General features: G+C 47.1%; 1 protein-coding gene across 1 annotated transcript in view; it reads left to right on the forward strand.

The window, feature by feature from the left end:
* Positions 1-987: 987 nt before the first annotated feature.
* Positions 988-18,793, forward strand: part of YIPF6 (Yip1 domain family member 6) — a 58,232-nt gene continuing 40,426 nt past the window's right edge. The window contains exons 1-3 of the mRNA XM_075323982.1: positions 988-1,324; positions 6,114-6,242; positions 6,390-6,468. Of these exons, the coding sequence (XP_075180097.1) occupies positions 1,280-1,324; positions 6,114-6,242; positions 6,390-6,468 (253 nt within the window). The 5' untranslated portion in view covers positions 988-1,279. The remainder of the gene's footprint in view (positions 1,325-6,113; positions 6,243-6,389; positions 6,469-18,793) is intronic.

Raw genomic sequence — 18,793 nt, forward strand, 5'->3', positions numbered from 1 at the left:
ACCAGCCTGAGAACTACTGCCACGACTACAAGGCCGGAGGCTCCCCTGGCTTATCACTTCATAACGTCACCCCATCCTTCCGCACGCAGACCCCCAGTAAGTAGCCCCACGCGAGTAATGTCTGCCCTCTCTTTCCCTATGCAGTCAACAGCACACAGCGCCATGAGTAACATCACCCCCCTTCCCACTAGAATGCAGACCCAAGCAAGTCACGCTACCCCCTTCCCCACGTAGACCCCCAGCAAGTAACATCAGTTCTCTCTTTTTCACTTAACTCCCCAGCACACAGCCCCCCTCATGCAGCAGCCCACATCAGTAACAGCCCCCCCAGCAAGTATAATCATTGCATGCCCTGTTCAGCTCCCCCAATACACAAGCTCTATACTAGTAGCAGCAGCCCCTTCCCTGTTCAACTCTTCAACATGCATCCCCCATATAGGGATACCACTTATCTGTGCCCCAAAAGCAACGCATCACATCCCTCACACTCAGTCCTATATAAAGACCCTCGCTCCACTCCGCAGCCCCTCACTATCATCTCTCCTCGCAGGATCCTCATTACCGGCCACTACAGCACGACCCTGCTTCCCCGTATCAGCTGTTCTGTTGGGGTTGAACCTAGAATGTACGAGGCCGAGCTCCTGCGCGGTTAGTGGGCGTGACCTTCTTGGCTGGTGGGCGTGACCGGTTTGGTTGGGGGCGTGGCAATGTTTCTTCCTGCCACTATAATCATGCTTCGCCCCCCCCCCTTTGCACCCCACCATTTTGGGGGTCTTACCCCCAGACCCCGCTGCTATTATAATTAACTCTATGCCCACATGGCCTCAGAGAAAGAATGTTTATTCCCTTTAGAAACGTCGGGCTGAAAACATCTAGCTGCATTTTTAACACCTCATCACATGACAAGTTACGTCACACCGGGCAGGAGCCCGTACACTCTAGCATCTACTGTTCTTTCTGTTGGTAGAACAGATCTGTATGGGCTTCCTCCGGGTATCACGTCAGTTTGTCATGGGAAAGGGACGTGTTCATTCTTAGCTCAAGCTTTCACTGTTGCGGAGGCCCCACCCCTTCAGGTGACATCTTCCCGTCACATGGGCCTGACATCAGCAGAGGTCCTATATCACTTGGATTTAGCCTCTACCGTATGACAAGTCGCATGATACGTTCCTGATGACGCATTACCTGGGCGCCAGCAGCGGAAGCCGGATGGTCTCTCCTTGTGATGACGTTTAACCTGACCACGTAGTGACAGATTGAGGAAAGCGCTGAAGAAACCATGGCGGAAACAGAAGAAAAGCAGGAGAACGGAAGCAGACAGCTGGTGAGCAACGGGATTGCCGCGGCCGAGGGTGGGGTTTTTTGGGGCATACTAAAAAGAATGATGAAAAGGAATAAATAAAAAGAACGAAGATAACTTATTAGGTGTATATTATGTAGATGTATAAAAGGTTTCTTGGGCAAGTTAGACATGGAATGAACATTATATATGTAGATAATAAGAGACTGAACGCATATCCCATATAACCAGGTGTATATTATGTTACCTGGGCATTATAGGTGTGGAATGATCATGAAATATCTGTAGATAATAGAAAAATGAACGCATATCCCATATAACCAGGTGTATATTATGTTACCTGGGCATTATAGGTGTGGAATGATCATGAAATATCAGTAGATAATAGAAAAATGAACGCATATCCCATATAACCAGGTGTATATTATGTTACCTGGGCATTATAGGTGTGGAATGATCATGAAATATCAGTAGATAATAGAAAAATGAACGCATATCCCATATAACCAGGTGTATATTATGTTACCTGGGCATTATAGGTGTGGAATGATCATGAAATATCAGTAGATAATAGAAAAATGAACGCTCAGGTAACATAATATACACCTGGTTATATGGGCTATGCGTTCATTTTCCTATTATCTACAGATATTTCATGATCATTCCACACCTATAATGCTGAGGTTACATAAACACCTGGTTATATGCCATATGCGTTCATTTTCCTATTATCTAAATATATTTCCTGATCATTGCACACCTATCATGCTCATATATAATGTTCATTCCATGTCTAACTTGCCAAAGAAACCTTTTATACATCTACATAATATACACCTAATAAGTTATTATCCTCTCTCTTTTTATTTATTCCTTTTCATCATTCTTTTTAGTATGTACCTTTTTTTTTTTTTTTTTGCACGCCTGATATATATGTGTGTGTGTGTGTGTGGTTTGCACGCCTGGTGTGTGTGTGTGGTTTGCACGCCTGGTGTGTGTGTGTGGTTTGCACGCCTGGTGTGTGTGTGTGGTTTGCACGCCTGGTGTGTGTGTGTGGTTTGCACGCCTGGTGTGTGTGTGTGGTTTGCACGCCTGGTGTGTGTGTGTGGTTTGCACGCCTGGTGTGTGTGTGTGGTTTGCACGCCTGGTGTGTGTGTGTGGTTTGCACGCCTGGTGTGTGTGTGTGTGGTTTGCACGCCTGGTGTGTGTGTGTGTGTGGTTTGCACGCCTGGTGTGTGTGTGTGTGTGGTTTGCACGCCTGGTGTGTGTGTGTGTGGTTTGCACGCCTGGTGTGTGTGTGTGTGGTTTGCACGCCTGGTGTGTGTGTGTGTGGTTTGCACGCCTGGTGTGTGTGTGTGTGGTTTGCACGCCTGGTGTGTGTGTGTGTGGTTTGCACGCCTGGTGTGTGTGTGTGTGGTTTGCACGCCTGGTGTGTGTGTGTGTGGTTTGCACGCCTGGTGTGTGTGTGTGTGGTTTGCACGCCTGGTGTGTGTGTGTGTGGTTTGCACGCCTGGTGTGTGTGTGTGTGGTTTGCACGCCTGGTGTGTGTGTGTGTGGTTTGCACGCCTGGTGTGTGTGTGTGTGGTTTGCACGCCTGGTGTGTGTGTGTGTGGTTTGCACGCCTGGTGTGTGTGTGTGTGGTTTGCACGCCTGGTGTGTGTGTGTGTGGTTTGCACGCCTGGTGTGTGTGTGTGTGGTTTGCACGCCTGGTGTGTGTGTGTGTGGTTTGCACGCCTGGTGTGTGTGTGTGTGGTTTGCACGCCTGGTGTGTGTGTGTGTGGTTTGCACGCCTGGTGTGTGTGTGTGTGGTTTGCACGCCTGGTGTGTGTGTGTGTGGTTTGCACGCCTGGTGTGTGTGTGTGTGGTTTGCACGCCTGGTGTGTGTGTGTGTGGTTTGCACGCCTGGTGTGTGTGTGTGTGGTTTGCACGCCTGGTGTGTGTGTGTGTGGTTTGCACGCCTGGTGTGTGTGTGTGTGGTTTGCACGCCTGGTGTGTGTGTGTGTGGTTTGCACGCCTGGTGTGTGTGTGTGTGGTTTGCACGCCTGGTGTGTGTGTGTGTGGTTTGCACGCCTGGTGTGTGTGTGTGTGGTTTGCACGCCTGGTGTGTGTGTGTGTGGTTTGCACGCCTGGTGTGTGTGGTTTGCACGCCTGGTGTGTGTGGTTTGCACGCCTGGTGTGTGTGTGTGTGGTTTGCACGCCTGGTGTGTGTGTGTGTGGTTTGCACGCCTGGTGTGTGTGTGTGTGGTTTGCACGCCTGGTGTGTGTGTGTGTGGTTTGCACGCCTGGTGTGTGTGTGTGTGGTTTGCACGCCTGGTGTGTGTGTGTGGTTTGCACGCCTGGTGTGTGTGTGTGGTTTGCACGCCTGGTGTGTGTGTGTGGTTTGCACGCCTGGTGTGTGTGTGTGGTTTGCACGCCTGGTGTGTGTGTGTGTGTGGTTTGCACGCCTGGTGTGTGTGTGTGTGTGTGTGGTTTGCACGCCTGGTGTGTGTGTGTGTGTGGTTTGCACGCCTGGTGTGTGTGTGTGTGTGTGTGTGGTTTGCACGCCTGGTGTGTGTGTGTGTGTGGTTTGCACGCCTGGTGTGTGTGTGGTTTGCACGCCTGGTGTGTGTGTGTGGTTTGCACGCCTGGTGTGTGTGTGTGTGTGTGTGGTTTGCACGCCTGGTGTGTGTGTGTGTGTGTGGTTTGCACGCCTGGTGTGTGTGTGTGTGTGGTTTGCACGCCTGGTGTGTGTGTGTGTGTGGTTTGCACGCCTGGTGTGTGTGTGTGTGTGTGTGTGGTTTGCACGCCTGGTGTGTGTGTGTGTGTGGTTTGCACGCCTGGTGTGTGTGTGTGTGTGTGTGTGGTTTGCACGCCTGGTGTGTGTGTGTGTGTGGTTTGCACGCCTGGTGTGTGTGTGGTTTGCACGCCTGGTGTGTGTGTGTGGTTTGCACGCCTGGTGTGTGTGTGTGTGTGGTTTGCACGCCTGGTGTGTGTGTGTGTGTGGTTTGCACGCCTGGTGTGTGTGTGTGTGTGGTTTGCACGCCTGGTGTGTGTGTGTGTGTGGTTTGCACGCCTGGTGTGTGTGTGTGGTTTGCACGCCTGGTGTGTGTGTGTGTGTGGTTTGCACGCCTGGTGTGTGTGTGGTTTGCACGCCTGGTGTGTGTGTGTGTGTGTGGTTTGCACGCCTGGTGTGTGTGTGTGTGTGGTTTGCACGCCTGGTGTGTGTGTGTGTGTGGTTTGCACGCCTGGTGTGTGTGTGTGTGTGGTTTGCACGCCTGGTGTGTGTGTGTGTGGTTTGCACGCCTGGTGTGTGTGTGTGTGGTTTGCACGCCTGGTGTGTGTGTGTGTGGTTTGCACGCCTGGTGTGTGTGTGTGTGTGTGTGGTTTGCACGCCTGGTGTGTGTGTGTGTGTGTGTGGTTTGCACGCCGTGTGTGTGTGTGTGTGTGTGGTTTGCACGCCTGGTGTGTGTGTGTGTGTGGTTTGTACGCCTGGTGTGTGTGTGTGTGTGGTTTGCACGCCTGGTGTGTGTGTGTGTGGTTTGCACGCCTGGTGTGTGTGTGTGTGGTTTGCACGCCTGGTGTGTGTGTGTGTGTGTGTGGTTTGCACGCCTGGTGTGTGTGTGTGTGTGTGTGTGTGGTTTGCACGCCTGGTGTGTGTGTGTGTGTGTGCTGTTTGCACGCCTGGTGTGTGTGTGTGTGTGTGCTGTTTGCACGCCTGGTGTGTGTGTGTGTGTGTGTGGTTTGCACGCCTGGTGTGTGTGTGTGTGTGGTTTGCACGCCTGGTGTGTGTGTGTGTGTGTGTGGTTTGCACGCCTGGAGTGTGTGTGTGTGTGGTTTGCACGCCTGGAGTGTGTGTGTGTGTGGTTTGCACGCCTGGAGTGTGTGTGTGTGTGTGTGTGTGGTTTGCACGCCTGGAGTGTGTGTGTGTGTGGTTTGCACGCCTGGTGTGTGTGGTTTGCACGCCTGGTGTGTGTGTGTGTGTGTGTGTGGTTTGCACGCCTGGTGTGTGTGTGTGTGTGTGGTTTGCACGCCTGGTGTGTGTGTGTGTGTGTGTGTGTGTGTGGTTTGCACGCCTGGTGTGTGTGTGGTTTGCACGCCTGGTGTGTGTGTGTGTGTGTGTGTGTGTGTGTGTGTGTGTGTGTGGTTTGCACGCCTGGTGTGTGTGTGTGTGTGGTTTGCACGCCTGGTGTGTGTGTGTGTGTGGTTTGCACGCCTGGTGTGTGTGTGGTTTGCACGCCGTGTGTGTGTGGTTTGCACACCTGGGGGGTGTGTGTGTGTGTGTGGTTTGCACACCTGGGGTGTGTGTGTGTGTGTGTGTGGGGGGGTCCATCTTCTATCTGCTGCAGTAATCTGTTTTTCCCCTTCAGTTTCTATAAAAAAAAGTTGTTTTTCTCTTACTTTTTACTAGATTTTTTTTTTTTTTTGTTAAAATCTTCTCTTTATCCATACTTGGCAATCTGTTTCACATACTCTGTTGATCCTTCCATTTAATTACTGAATAATGAGAAATTGTCGGTTTTGCAGTCGCTGGAGTTCAGTGGCTCAGCAGGCCGCGTTCCCCACGGGTGCAGAATACACGTCTCACTTTATTAGTGCCAGAAGGAGCAGGGTGAATTTACATTACCGCTGAAGGGGAGGCAGAATGAAGTGATTCAATGATAACAAGAGATTAGTTTAGCAGCTTCCGTACGTGTTTTGGTTTTTTTTTGGTTTTCTTAGACTGTTGCTTGGCAATGTGAGACTTGGGAAAAGTAAGGGGTTTTGTACCAATATTACAGCCTTTCTATAAGAAACAAGGTTTGTGCTGTTCTTCCATTATCGCCTTCTTTTCCAGTTTGCAGGATTATCCGATGTTTCTATATCAGGAGATATTCCGGTGGAGGGGGAGATCACGGTTCCAATGGCCTCACAGTCACAGGAAGAGGATTTTTCTACATTGGATGAACCTGTTAGGGACACCATTGTAAGTGTACAATCTATACCATGACCAGAGTCACACTAAATGAGATGAGGATATATCCATGGAGCTTTTCATTGCCATTTTGTCGAGTTCAGAATTTGAGCACTTATTGTTTCCAACCAATTTATCAGAACTGATTTACTTTTTCAGATGCGGGACCTTAAAGCTGTTGGGCAGAAGTTTTTTCATGTTATGTACCCTAAAAAGAGTAATGCACTTCTGAGGGACTGTGAGTATCCAGTTCCAACTTATTATACATCTGAGTATCACAAAAGAGTTTTGTATACTTCAATTTCCCAGTCATTTTGTTTGGAGTGTTGAGTTTATCACTTATGAAATTCAGATTCTGTAAATGATAAAACAAAGTGTGCCCGGCTAGTAAAAAGAAAATCCATGAAGCATAAATGTTAGGCGTAAGCAAAATAATTTTCAGGACCCTGGTCCAGAGACCATGTCATTAGTCTGTGGTCTCCGGACGGGAGCCCTGTGGACCTCCTCTTCTGACTAGTAGTCCCAGCATAACATCATCGTTTTGATGCAACTCTCTTATGAAGGTACAACAAAGAGCCAGCACCAATGTGCACTAAGGCATCAAATATTCCAAACTGCATTATAAAAATTTTTTTTGAGATTTTTGGCAAAAAATTGCAATTTCTTGAGCTGCTTCGCCACGTCACGGCAAATCTCATTTGAAGCAGTCCTACACTAAAATATTTTTATAAAATGTGCCATGCGGCCTCACATATAAATAGCAGAACTGCTCTCAGCAGCACTCACCTGGTCTATTGCAGTCCCGTACCCATGACTGAGTCATGGCTGTGGGCGGGACAGGTCCAAGCAAATGCTGCATGAAGTATATATATAGCCTGTGGACAAAGCCTGATGACCCAATGTGAACAGTCACCAAACGCCAAAATCTATACAGATGGAATACATCCCAAATTGGGGTGCATAGCAAGGTGGAGGTCAACCACCGACCAATTCAACAAAGAAACAACAAAGAGCCAGCACCAATGTGCACTAAGGCATCAAATATTCCAAACTGCATTATAAAAATTTTTTTTGAGATTTTTGGCAAAAAATTGCAATTTCTTGAGCTGCTTCGCCACGTCACGGCAAATCTCATTTGAAGCAGTCCTACACTAAAATATTTTTATAAAATGTGCCATGCGGCCTCACATATAAATAGCAGAACTGCTCTCAGCAGCACTCACCTGGTCTATTGCAGTCCCGTACCCATGACTGAGTCATGGCTGTGGGCGGGACAGGTCCAAGCAAATGCTGCATGAAGTATATATATAGCCTGTGGACAAAGCCTGATGACCCAATGTGAACAGTCACCAAACGCCAAAATCTATACAGATGGAATACATCCCAAATTGGGGTGCATAGCAAGGTGGAGGTCAACCACCGACCAATTCAACAAAGAAACAACAAAGAGCCAGCACCAATGTGCACTAAGGCATCAAATATTCCAAACTGCATTATAAAAATTTTTTTTGAGATTTTTGGCAAAAAATTGCAATTTCTTGAGCTGCTTCGCCACGTCACGGCAAATCTCATTTGAAGCAGTCCTACACTAAAATATTTTTATAAAATGTGCCATGCGGCCTCACATATAAATAGCAGAACTGCTCTCAGCAGCACTCACCTGGTCTATTGCAGTCCCGTACCCATGACTGAGTCATGGCTGTGGGCGGGACAGGTCCAAGCAAATGCTGCATGAAGTATATATATAGCCTGTGGACAAAGCCTGATGACCCAATGTGAACAGTCACCAAACGCCAAAATCTATACAGATGGAATACATCCCAAATTGGGGTGCATAGCAAGGTGGAGGTCAACCACCGACCAATTCAACAAAGAAACAACAAAGAGCCAGCACCAATGTGCACTAAGGCATCAAATATTCCAAACTGCATTATAAAAATTTTTTTTGAGATTTTTGGCAAAAAATTGCAATTTCTTGAGCTGCTTCGCCACGTCACGGCAAATCTCATTTGAAGCAGTCCTACACTAAAATATTTTTATAAAATGTGCCATGCGGCCTCACATATAAATAGCAGAACTGCTCTCAGCAGCACTCACCTGGTCTATTGCAGTCCCGTACCCATGACTGAGTCATGGCTGTGGGCGGGACAGGTCCAAGCAAATGCTGCATGAAGTATATATATAGCCTGTGGACAAAGCCTGATGACCCAATGTGAACAGTCACCAAACGCCAAAATCTATACAGATGGAATACATCCCAAATTGGGGTGCATAGCAAGGTGGAGGTCAACCACCGACCAATTCAACAAAGAAACAACAAAGAGCCAGCACCAATGTGCACTAAGGCATCAAATATTCCAAACTGCATTATAAAAATTTTTTTTGAGATTTTTGGCAAAAAATTGCAATTTCTTGAGCTGCTTCGCCACGTCACGGCAAATCTCATTTGAAGCAGTCCTACACTAAAATATTTTTATAAAATGTGCCATGCGGCCTCACATATAAATAGCAGAACTGCTCTCAGCAGCACTCACCTGGTCTATTGCAGTCCCGTACCCATGACTGAGTCATGGCTGTGGGCGGGACAGGTCCAAGCAAATGCTGCATGAAGTATATATATAGCCTGTGGACAAAGCCTGATGACCCAATGTGAACAGTCACCAAACGCCAAAATCTATACAGATGGAATACATCCCAAATTGGGGTGCATAGCAAGGTGGAGGTCAACCACCGACCAATTCAACAAAGAAACAACAAAGAGCCAGCACCAATGTGCACTAAGGCATCAAATATTCCAAACTGCATTATAAAAATTTTTTTTGAGATTTTTGGCAAAAAATTGCAATTTCTTGAGCTGCTTCGCCACGTCACGGCAAATCTCATTTGAAGCAGTCCTACACTAAAATATTTTTATAAAATGTGCCATGCGGCCTCACATATAAATAGCAGAACTGCTCTCAGCAGCACTCACCTGGTCTATTGCAGTCCCGTACCCATGACTGAGTCATGGCTGTGGGCGGGACAGGTCCAAGCATATTTTAGTGTAGGACTGCCCCAAATGAGATTTGCCGTGGAGTGGCGGGGTGGCTCAAGAAATTGCAATTTTTTGCCAAAAATCTCAAATTCATAATAAGTACAGTTGGAATTTTTAGTGCTGTAGTGCACATTTAGTGCTAGCTTTTTTGTTTTCTCTTATGAAGGTGCAATGTGCTATTTATGAAAAGAGGTCCCAGGGATGACAGCAGCTAGGAGCAGGTGATGCGCTAATGACAATGGCACTGTACCAGAGTCCTGCAAATCTATCTCTACCGATTATATACAGTGGGGAAGAAAGTATTTAGTCAGCCACCAGTTGTGCAATTTCTCCCACTTTAAAAGATGAGAGGCCTGTTATTGACATCATAGGTAGACCACAACTATGAGAGACAAAATGAGGAAACAAATCCAGAAAATCACCTTCTGAGTTGGCAAGATTTATTTTGCAAATTATGGTGGAAATTAAGTATTTTGTCAATCACAAACGTTCAACTCAATATTTTGTTATATATCCTTTGTTGGCAATGACGGAGGTCAAATGTTTACAGTCTTTACAAGGTTGGCACACACTGTTGCTGGTAAGTTGGGCCATTCCTCCATGCAGATCTCCTCTAGAGTAGTGATGTTTTTGGTCTGTTGCTGGAAAACACGGACTTTCAACTCCCTCCAAAGGTTTTCAATAGGGTTGAAATCTGGAGATTGGCTAGGCCATTCCAGGACCTTCATATGCTTCTTACGAAGCCACTCCTTCGTTGTCCTGGTGGTGTGTTTGAGATCATTATCATGCTAAAAGACCCAGACACCTTTTAATCTTCAATGCCCTTGCTGATGGAAGGAGGTTTGCATTCAAAATCTCACAATACATTGCCTAATTCATTCTTTCATGTACATGGATTAGTAGTGTTGGTCCCGTTGCAGAGAAACAGCCCCAAAGCATTATGTTGCCACCCCCATGCTTCACAGTAGGTATGGTGTTCTTTGGATGCAACTCAGCATTCTGTCTCCTCCAAACATGACGAGTTGTGTTTCTACCAAACAGTTCTACTTTGGTTTCATCAGACCATATGACATTCTCCCAATACTCTTCTGGATAATCCAAATGCTCTGTAGTAAACTTCAGAGGGGCCCGGACATGTACTGGCTTAAGCAGGGGAACACGTCTGACACTGCAGGATCTGAGTCCCTGGCGGCGTAGTGTGTTACTGATGGTAGCCTTTGTTACGGTGGTCCCAGCTCTATGCAGGTCATTCGCTAGGTCCCACCGTGTGGTTCTGGGATTTTTGCTTACCGTTCTTGTGATCATTTTGACCCCACAAGGTGAGATCTTGCGTGGAGCCCCAGATTGAGGGAGATTATCAGTGGTCTTGTATGTCTTCCATTTTCTTATTATTGCTTCCACAGTTGATTTTATCACACCAAGCTCCTTGCCTATTGCAGATTCAGGCTTCCCAGCCTGGTGCAGGGCTACAATTTTGTTTCTCGTGTCCTTCGACAGCTCTTTGGTCTTCAACAGCTCTTTGGTCTTCACCATAGTGGAGTTTGGAGTGTGACTGTTTGAGGTTGGGGACAGATGTCTTTTAGGCTGGTTTCAGACGTCCGTCTTTTAGGTACGTGTGACATCTGTTTTTAACATGGATTCCACACGTACCCATGTTATTCTGTACTGGTACTCACTTGGCCGTGTTTGCACACGGACCGTGTGAACTTTCGTGACCCCGCACTCACACGCAGACACATGTCCGTTTTTTTTCTCCGACAGCACGGGTGTCACACACATTGCACACTGATGTGATCCGTGTGACATGTACCGGAGTAAACACGGGTCTTTTAAATTAAAAGACTTTCTATATTGACCTGTATCCAGGGGTGCTGTCTTCGGCTCTGCTGCCTCCCGCTCATTATACTCATTGATTATTCACTGCAGTGAAGAGCTAGAAGCAGCGCTGGGGACTTCAGTGCCGGGGGCCACATCGCTGGGGACAGGTGAGTATCGAGCAGTGTGTGTGTGTGTGTGTGTGTGTGTGTGTGTGTGTGTGTGTGTGTGTGTGTTTTCAGTTTATACATGCATTTGCGTTGTGTGTATGTGCTCCGTGTATCCATGTGTGTCTGCTATGTGTATATGTGCTCAGTGTATACATGTGTGTGCTATGTGTGTGTGTAGTGAGGACCTGGAAGCCGGAGTATCGCGGGGACCGAATCGAAGACACATCAGTTCCAAATGAACTCTGATGAACTGTGAAGTCACCGTCCTGACAACCGCTGTACCGTGGGTGTCGTGGGGGTGTCATCAGAGTTCATTGGTAATTCCAATGACCTCCTGGATGTCACTGCACACACACTGCTTTGTGAATACTCACCTGTCTCTAGCAATGCGGTCCCTGGCACTGAAGTCCACAGTGATGCTTCGGCTTCCAGGTCCTGAGTGCGGTGAAAAATCAATGAATATAATGAGCGGTGGTCAGGAACGGGAGAGAGCAGAGCCGAAGAAAACACCGCTGTATACAGGTGAATATAGAACATCTTTTTATTTCACAGACACGTGTTTACTCCGGTGTTTGTCACACGTATGCAAACACAGATGTTACACGTGTGACACACATATAACATACGTATGACCATAACCATGCGTGTGATTTATACCTGATTAAACACGGATGTCTGAAACCGGCCTTAAACTGATAACAAGTTCAAACAGGTGCCATTACTACAGGTAATGAGTGGAGGACAGAGGAGCCTCTTAAAGAAGAAGTTACAGGTCTGTGAGAGCCAGAAATTCTGAATGTTTTTAGATGACTACATACTTTTTTTTTCCACCATAATTTGCAAAAAAAATCTTGCCAAATCAGACAAAGTAATTTTCTGGATTTGTTTTCTTATTTTGTCTCTCATAATTGTGTTCTACCTATTATGTAAATTACAGGCCTCTCTCATCTTTTTAAATGGGAGAACGTTAACTTGGTGGCTGATTAAATACTCCCCCCCCCCCCCCCCCCTCCCCACTGTAAAGATGAGATATTGCTGATGTTTGTTTATTTTGAGGTGTAGGCACCACGCAGAACCATGACTAATGCCTGGGTTGCCCATGCAGTTTGGAGTACATTTTGGGTGGAGATTTATGATGTCACTTAATTACACACCAGAAGTGGCCCAAGCTATGACACTTGCCATGTCTGACCTTTTAATTTGCTGCTTCCTCCACTTTTAAAAAGTTGGAAAAAGGGTGTGAGATGGCGGGTGGCCAACAGTATTCCTACACATTTATTAAGTGTGGAGGCAGAAAATGGCAATGCAAGAAATTATTAAAGTTGGCATATTTCAGTACAATCTTCAGTTTGACGTATTAAATACCAGTCTTAAAGGGAATCTGTCACCAGGGTTTTACCACCTTTTATAAGAGAGCAGCATAATGTAGAGAAAGAGACCCTGATTCCAGCGATGTGTCACTTACTGGGCTGCTTAGTGTAGTTTTGATAAAATCACTGTAAAATCAGCAGTAAATTATAATTGTAGGACTACTTGGCGTACTGCCAGGTAGTCCAGCATACACTGTATACAGAATTATTAGGCAAATGAGTATTTTGATCACATGATACTTTTTATACATGTTGTCCTACTCCACGTTGTATAGGCTTGAGAACCAACTACCAATGAAGTAAATCAGGTGATGTGCATCTCTGTAATGAGGAGGGGTGTGGTGTAATGACATTTATACCCTATATAAGGTGTGCTTAATTATTAGACAACTTCCTTTCCTTTGGCAAAATGGGTTAGAAGTGAGATTTGACGGGCTCTGAAAAGTCCAAAATTGTGAGATGTCTTGCAGAGGGATGCAGCAGTCTGAAATTGCCAAACTTTTGAAGCGTGATCACCGAACAATTAAGCGGTTCATGACAAATGGCCAACAGGGTCGCAAGAAGCGTGTTGGGCAAAAAAGGCGCACAATATCTGCCCATGAATTGAGGAAAATCAAGCGTGAAGCTGCCAAGATGCCATTTGCCACCAGTTTGGCCATATTTCAGAGCTGCAACGCTACTGGAGTATGAAAAAGCACAAGGTGTGCCATACTCGGGGACATGGCGAAGGTAAGGAAGGCTGAAAAACGACCACCTTTGAACAAGAAGCATAAGCTAAAACGTCAAGACTGGGCCAAGAAATATCTAAGACTGATTTTTCAAAGGTTTTATGGACTGATGAAATGAGAGTGACTCTTGATGGGCCAGATGGATGGATTAGTAAAGGGCAGAGAGCTCCACTCCGACTCAGACACCAGCAAGGTGGAGATGGGGTACTGGTATGGGCTGGTATCATCAAAGAACTCGTGGAACCTTTTTGGGTTGAGGATGGAGTGAAGCTCAACTCCCAGACCTACTGCCAGTTTCTGGAAGACAACTTCTTCAAGCAGTGGTACAGGAAGAAGTCGGTATTGTTCAAGAAAAACATGATTTTCATGCAGGACAATGCTCCATTACATGCATCCAACTACTCCACAGCGTGGCTGCGTCTAAAAGATGAGAAAAATTATGACATGGCTTCCTTGTTCACCTGATCTAAACCCCATAGAGAACCTGTGGTCCCTCATAAAATGTGATATCTACAGGGAGGGAAAACAGTACACTTCTTTTAATAGTGTCTGGGAGGCTGTGGTGGCTGCTGCACGCAATGTTGATCGTAAACAGATCAAGCAACTGACAGAATCTATGGATGGTAGGCTGTTGAGTGTCATAAAGAAAGGTGGCTATGTTGGTCACTAATTTTTGGGGGTTTTGTTTTTGCATGTCAGAAATGTTTATTTCTAAATTTTGTGCAGTTATATTGGTTTACCTGGTGAAAATAAATAAGTGAGATGGGAATATATTTAGTTTTTATTAAGTTGCCCAATAATTCTGCACAGTAATAGTTACTTGCACAAACAGATATCCTCCTAAGATAGCCAAATCTAAAAAAAACCAAACACTCCAACTTCCAAATATATTAAGTTTTTGATATTTATGAGTCTTTTGGGTTGCTTGAGAACATTAGTTGTTGATCAATAATAAAAAAAAAATCCTCTAAAAATACAACTTGCCTAATAATTCTGCACACGGTGTATTCATGAGCTCTGTATAATTGCTAGATCTGCAGCAGAGAAAACATTGATTTCCAGGTGGTCCCCTCATGACAGCACCACTGGAGGTTGCTCCTCATAGCCTCTATAGGGACATGATACACAAAAGGTTAAAAGCAACCTCCACCCTCTCGATGTTTTCGCTCTCCCTATACAGGACAGATGCAAGAGTATAGTGCTCCAGTGCGTAGAGCTCACCCGGAGACTGACTGAGGAGGGTCGGTGGGGGTTCACCTCTTTCTTCCTGTCAATTGTCCAAGGCCAAAACCTCTCCCAGAGAGGTCCCTCAGCTTGCGCCAGTTAAGCGAGATGTGGATCCTGGCGGCAGCCGCTTCCCTGCTCAAGTGGGCTCTCTGCATCCTGCTACAAGACCGTGGCTGCGCTTTCGGACATGCGCAGTATGTGTGTTCAACTCCGGAACATACTTCGAGGTTCAAGAGTTGGAGTGCACGCTCCACACAGAACCGTGCGTTCCAGGATGAAACGCACAGAAGCAGGAAGACCGGAGGGCGTCCCAGGATAAAGGTAATATAAACCTGGTGGGGAGCGAAGGCAGGCTGACAGGTGAGAGTTGGTTAATACTATTAGCACTGTCAGAGTGATGGATACAATTAAGCAATCCGCCCATTTAGAGGTGTCCCCTGTTCTGCTTTTGGTCAAAGTAGGTGCCTTTCTGGACCCATTACCCAGGCTATTGACCCGGGTGTTTTAAGGTATCCCTTTATGTATTTTAGGCCAGGGGTTCTTCAGCAGGGTCCGGTATGGCTGCTAGGAAAAAGTCGTGTAGGAAGGCGACAGGTAAGTCCAGAAGATGTGGCGTCTTTAATGCTAAGTTGCCCGACGCCTACCAGAAAAAACTATGCTGCTCTTGGATTTCCAGGATTGTCAGCGAGGAACAGTCTCCATTTCTGGCTGACATAAGTTCCTTAATAAGAGAGGAGGTGCAAGCGTCCATATCAACTATGGTTCTGCAGCAGACATCCCAGCCCGGGCCCTAGCGGAAGCGGAAAAGAGCTAGATGGGAGATGGAGCAGACCTCGGAAGAGGAGGATTTATCCCCATATCCAGATTCTGATGCAGAGGAAGAAGAGACGGGGGTCCCACCAGAGGAAGACAAAAGATACCTGTTTGCTACAGAGGATACGGACGAACTTGTTTGAGTCGTAAGGAATATGAGGTGCTGCTGATATGTCTCTGGCTTTATCCAGAAAGAAACGAGATAGGATCATGAAACTTTACATTTTTTTCCACATACACTACACTGATGTCAACACACTTCTTACATTATTATTCCAAGTTCTGTAAGCCTAAAGGGAACCTGGGTGCATATTGCTAATCCCTGTCCAACGGTCCCTGTATACACTAGCATAGATAAAGAGATCTTTAGAAAAAGTATTTTTAAAGATCTTTTACCGTATGCTAATGAGCGAGGGGACTAGTCCACTAGGCGTTAGTTTCTCTTGCCAGGCGGCTCCATTAGCATGTTAACTCCTGTGGGCGTGCTAACATGCTAATGAATATGCAGCGTCACAGGATGATCTATCTCGCCTCTGTGCCGCCATCATGTTCGACATTGGATTTCGGCTCCGTGCGCATGTCCCCGGAGTTTGCTTCTCTGGGAGTTTTATTCCTGATACCCAATCTTGAAGTCCTTGCCTCTACTGAAGATTGCGATGTTGTTCTTGGCTAGTCTGTTGGATTTGCAGCTAGAAATAACACACTCTCAATCTTAGCCCGTCACACAGTCTGGTTAAAGACCTGGTCTGAGGACAACTTATCAGAGAAGTTATGTTCCATATCTTTCTCAGGCCTAAGAGTGTTCGGTCCGGTGCTGGATGATAGTTTAGAGAAGGTGGCAGGTAAGAAGAGGGGTTCCCTGAGGATAAATCCCAGAGGTCCCAGCCAGTTTGGAGATTCTGCTCTAATAAGAGACAGGATTATAGAGGGAAAGGAAAATCAGGGAGATGGTCCGACCAAAAGGGAGAAAGGGCCAGTAAGCCTTTTTTTCGGATCCACATGGGGCCCAAATAAATCTTGACGCAGGAGGGTAGGTAGGAGGCTCAGTCACTTTGTGGGAAATTGGCTGGGAGTTATTGCAAACAGATGGGTCCTAGCTACAATAGCAGAGGGCTACATAATAGAAATCTCCCATCCAACTCCCGAGCGGTTTCGCTTTTCAAGACCTCAGTCTCCCCCCTCCCTTTCCCGGTTGTGGCACCACGTAGAAAACCTTGTGGGGTCAGGTGCGGTAATCCTGGTCCAGGCAGCTGAAGAATTCCAGGGTCACTATTCCACTCTTTTCTCTTAAAAATTAAAAAAAAAAAAAAAAAACCCTTGAACTCTGCCAATCATAAACTTGAAGACCCTAAATCGGTGCGTAAAATACAGGAGATTTCGTATGGAGTCAATACGCTCAACAATCCTAAATATGAAGTGGAAAAAAATTATACTTTATAGAATTAGTAAATACAACATTGAATACTTAGTAAATACAACATTGAATACTTAACAGTGTGCTGCCAGCCTAAACAAATCACTGTCACTGCAACACCAAGGAGAGGTAGTTACCCATAGCTACCTAACTGCATGGAGAGTTTCCACAGGAGTTGGTGTCTCAAATGACCTGAAACCCCAAACAATACATGAGGAGGAGGGAAAGGAGAGCCCACAATTCCAGGCGTATCGCCAAAGAAAATTTGCTTCCTCAGGGTTAGTAATATCTGTATTGTTTGGGGCTTCACGTCATTTGAGACACCACTTGATCTTAGTACCAACTCCTGTGGAAGTGCTCCATGCGGTTATGTAGCTATGGGTAACTACCACTCCTTGGTGTTGCATTGACAAAGTGATTTTCCCTTCACCACGACAGCTCCACCAGAGAGATAGGTCCGCCCATCTTAGAACAGGAAACCTACTGAAATGAAAAGGCGGACCCTCTCCACCCTATCAGTTTCGGTTTCCTGTCCGAGAATGGGAGACCCAGTAGAGCTGTGGCGCTGCTACAGTGAAGGCGGCAAGATCCTAGGGCTGCGTAGAGTGGAGGATTACGGAGCTCCATATCCTCAGCCCTGGGATTTTCCTCTGGAAGTCCTCCCTGATGAGGGCAGGTGTTGGGGGGAATAGCGACCCTGCCACATGCGGTTCTGGTTCGGTGCCCGGCGGATGTCCCTACTAGTACCGCTGCTTCCTCCCTGGTTGGTGTCTCTGCTCGGTGCCCGGCGGCTGTCCCAGCAGGTGGTTCGCATGACAGCAAGGAGCTAAGCGAACCTGTGTTTGCACCTGCGGTCCGGGATCGGCGCCTGGCGGCTGTCCCTCCCAGAGACTATGCTTCCTGCCCTGCTTCTTTCCCTGCTCAGTGCCCGGCGGCTGTTGCGGCAGGTGGTTCTGACGGCAGCACGGAGGTAAGCGTACCTGTATTGTCCACGGTCCTGGCTTGGTGCTCGGCGGCGGTCCCTGACGGAGACGCTGCTTCCTCCCCTGCTTGTGTCCCTGTTCGGTGCCCGGCAGCTAGCCCAGCAGATGTACGCAGGGCAGCAGCTTCTTCCTGCTAGGTGCGGGTCGCGACGTCTGAGGTGTGCATCGCCTCTGCACATGTGCGATGGGTGGTAATATGGCGCTGCCCACCGCTATCTCCTCACAGGGATGGATGGAGAGCTCATCCAGTCCCAGGGTGCTTTGGCCGGCGGCACCTCTAACAGGATGGAGGAATCACAGGAAGCATCCTGTCAGAAAGCATGCAGCGGGGGGAGCGCTAAAAAAAAATAATTTTTCATCTAGACGGTGCATGAGTCCCCAGAGGTCTCCGCGTTCACCTGATCTGGAAGATCATAGGAAAATATCGCCCAAGACCAGGCATAAGGAGTGCGCAGCCTCGTTGCCTTCTGATTCCCAGAAGAAGCTGTGTGGGGCTTGCATTTTGCAGACTTTGTTGGGAGGAGGCGAGGGTGCTAGAGGCTGGATTTCGCTAGCTCCCTGGAAAACGTCTTCCGAGCAAAGGTTCGAGAATCCCTTAAGGGGTTTGTTTTTCGGCTGTCTCTGCCACCTCAGCCAGCTCCATCCTGTAGGAGCATAAATCAAGGGAGTAATCTGCTTCTGATTCAGCAGTTAGGTCCACAGTGGGCCTTGTGGAACCAAGTGGACCAGAATTCGTGGACGTCAGGAAGTTCCGGGGCTTGGAACATGAAAGACACCGTGCCTTTCCAGTCCGCAACAGGGACAGGAGAGGTGGAAGGCATTCTCCGAAAATCCGTCCTCGTGGAAATCCCCAAGGGAGAAGATGGTTGAGGAGTCTGCTCCCCACTATTTCAGGTCCAAAACCGGATGGCTCTTTCAGGACAATTCTCAAGTTAACCCACCTCACCCGTACTCTGGTGTATTGGCATTTCAAGATGGTGTCAGTAATGTCAGCCATCAAGATTCTGTT

This window comes from Anomaloglossus baeobatrachus, chromosome 9 (genome assembly GCF_048569485.1).
Source record: "Anomaloglossus baeobatrachus isolate aAnoBae1 chromosome 9, aAnoBae1.hap1, whole genome shotgun sequence".
Taxonomy (NCBI): Eukaryota; Metazoa; Chordata; class Amphibia; order Anura; family Aromobatidae; genus Anomaloglossus; species Anomaloglossus baeobatrachus.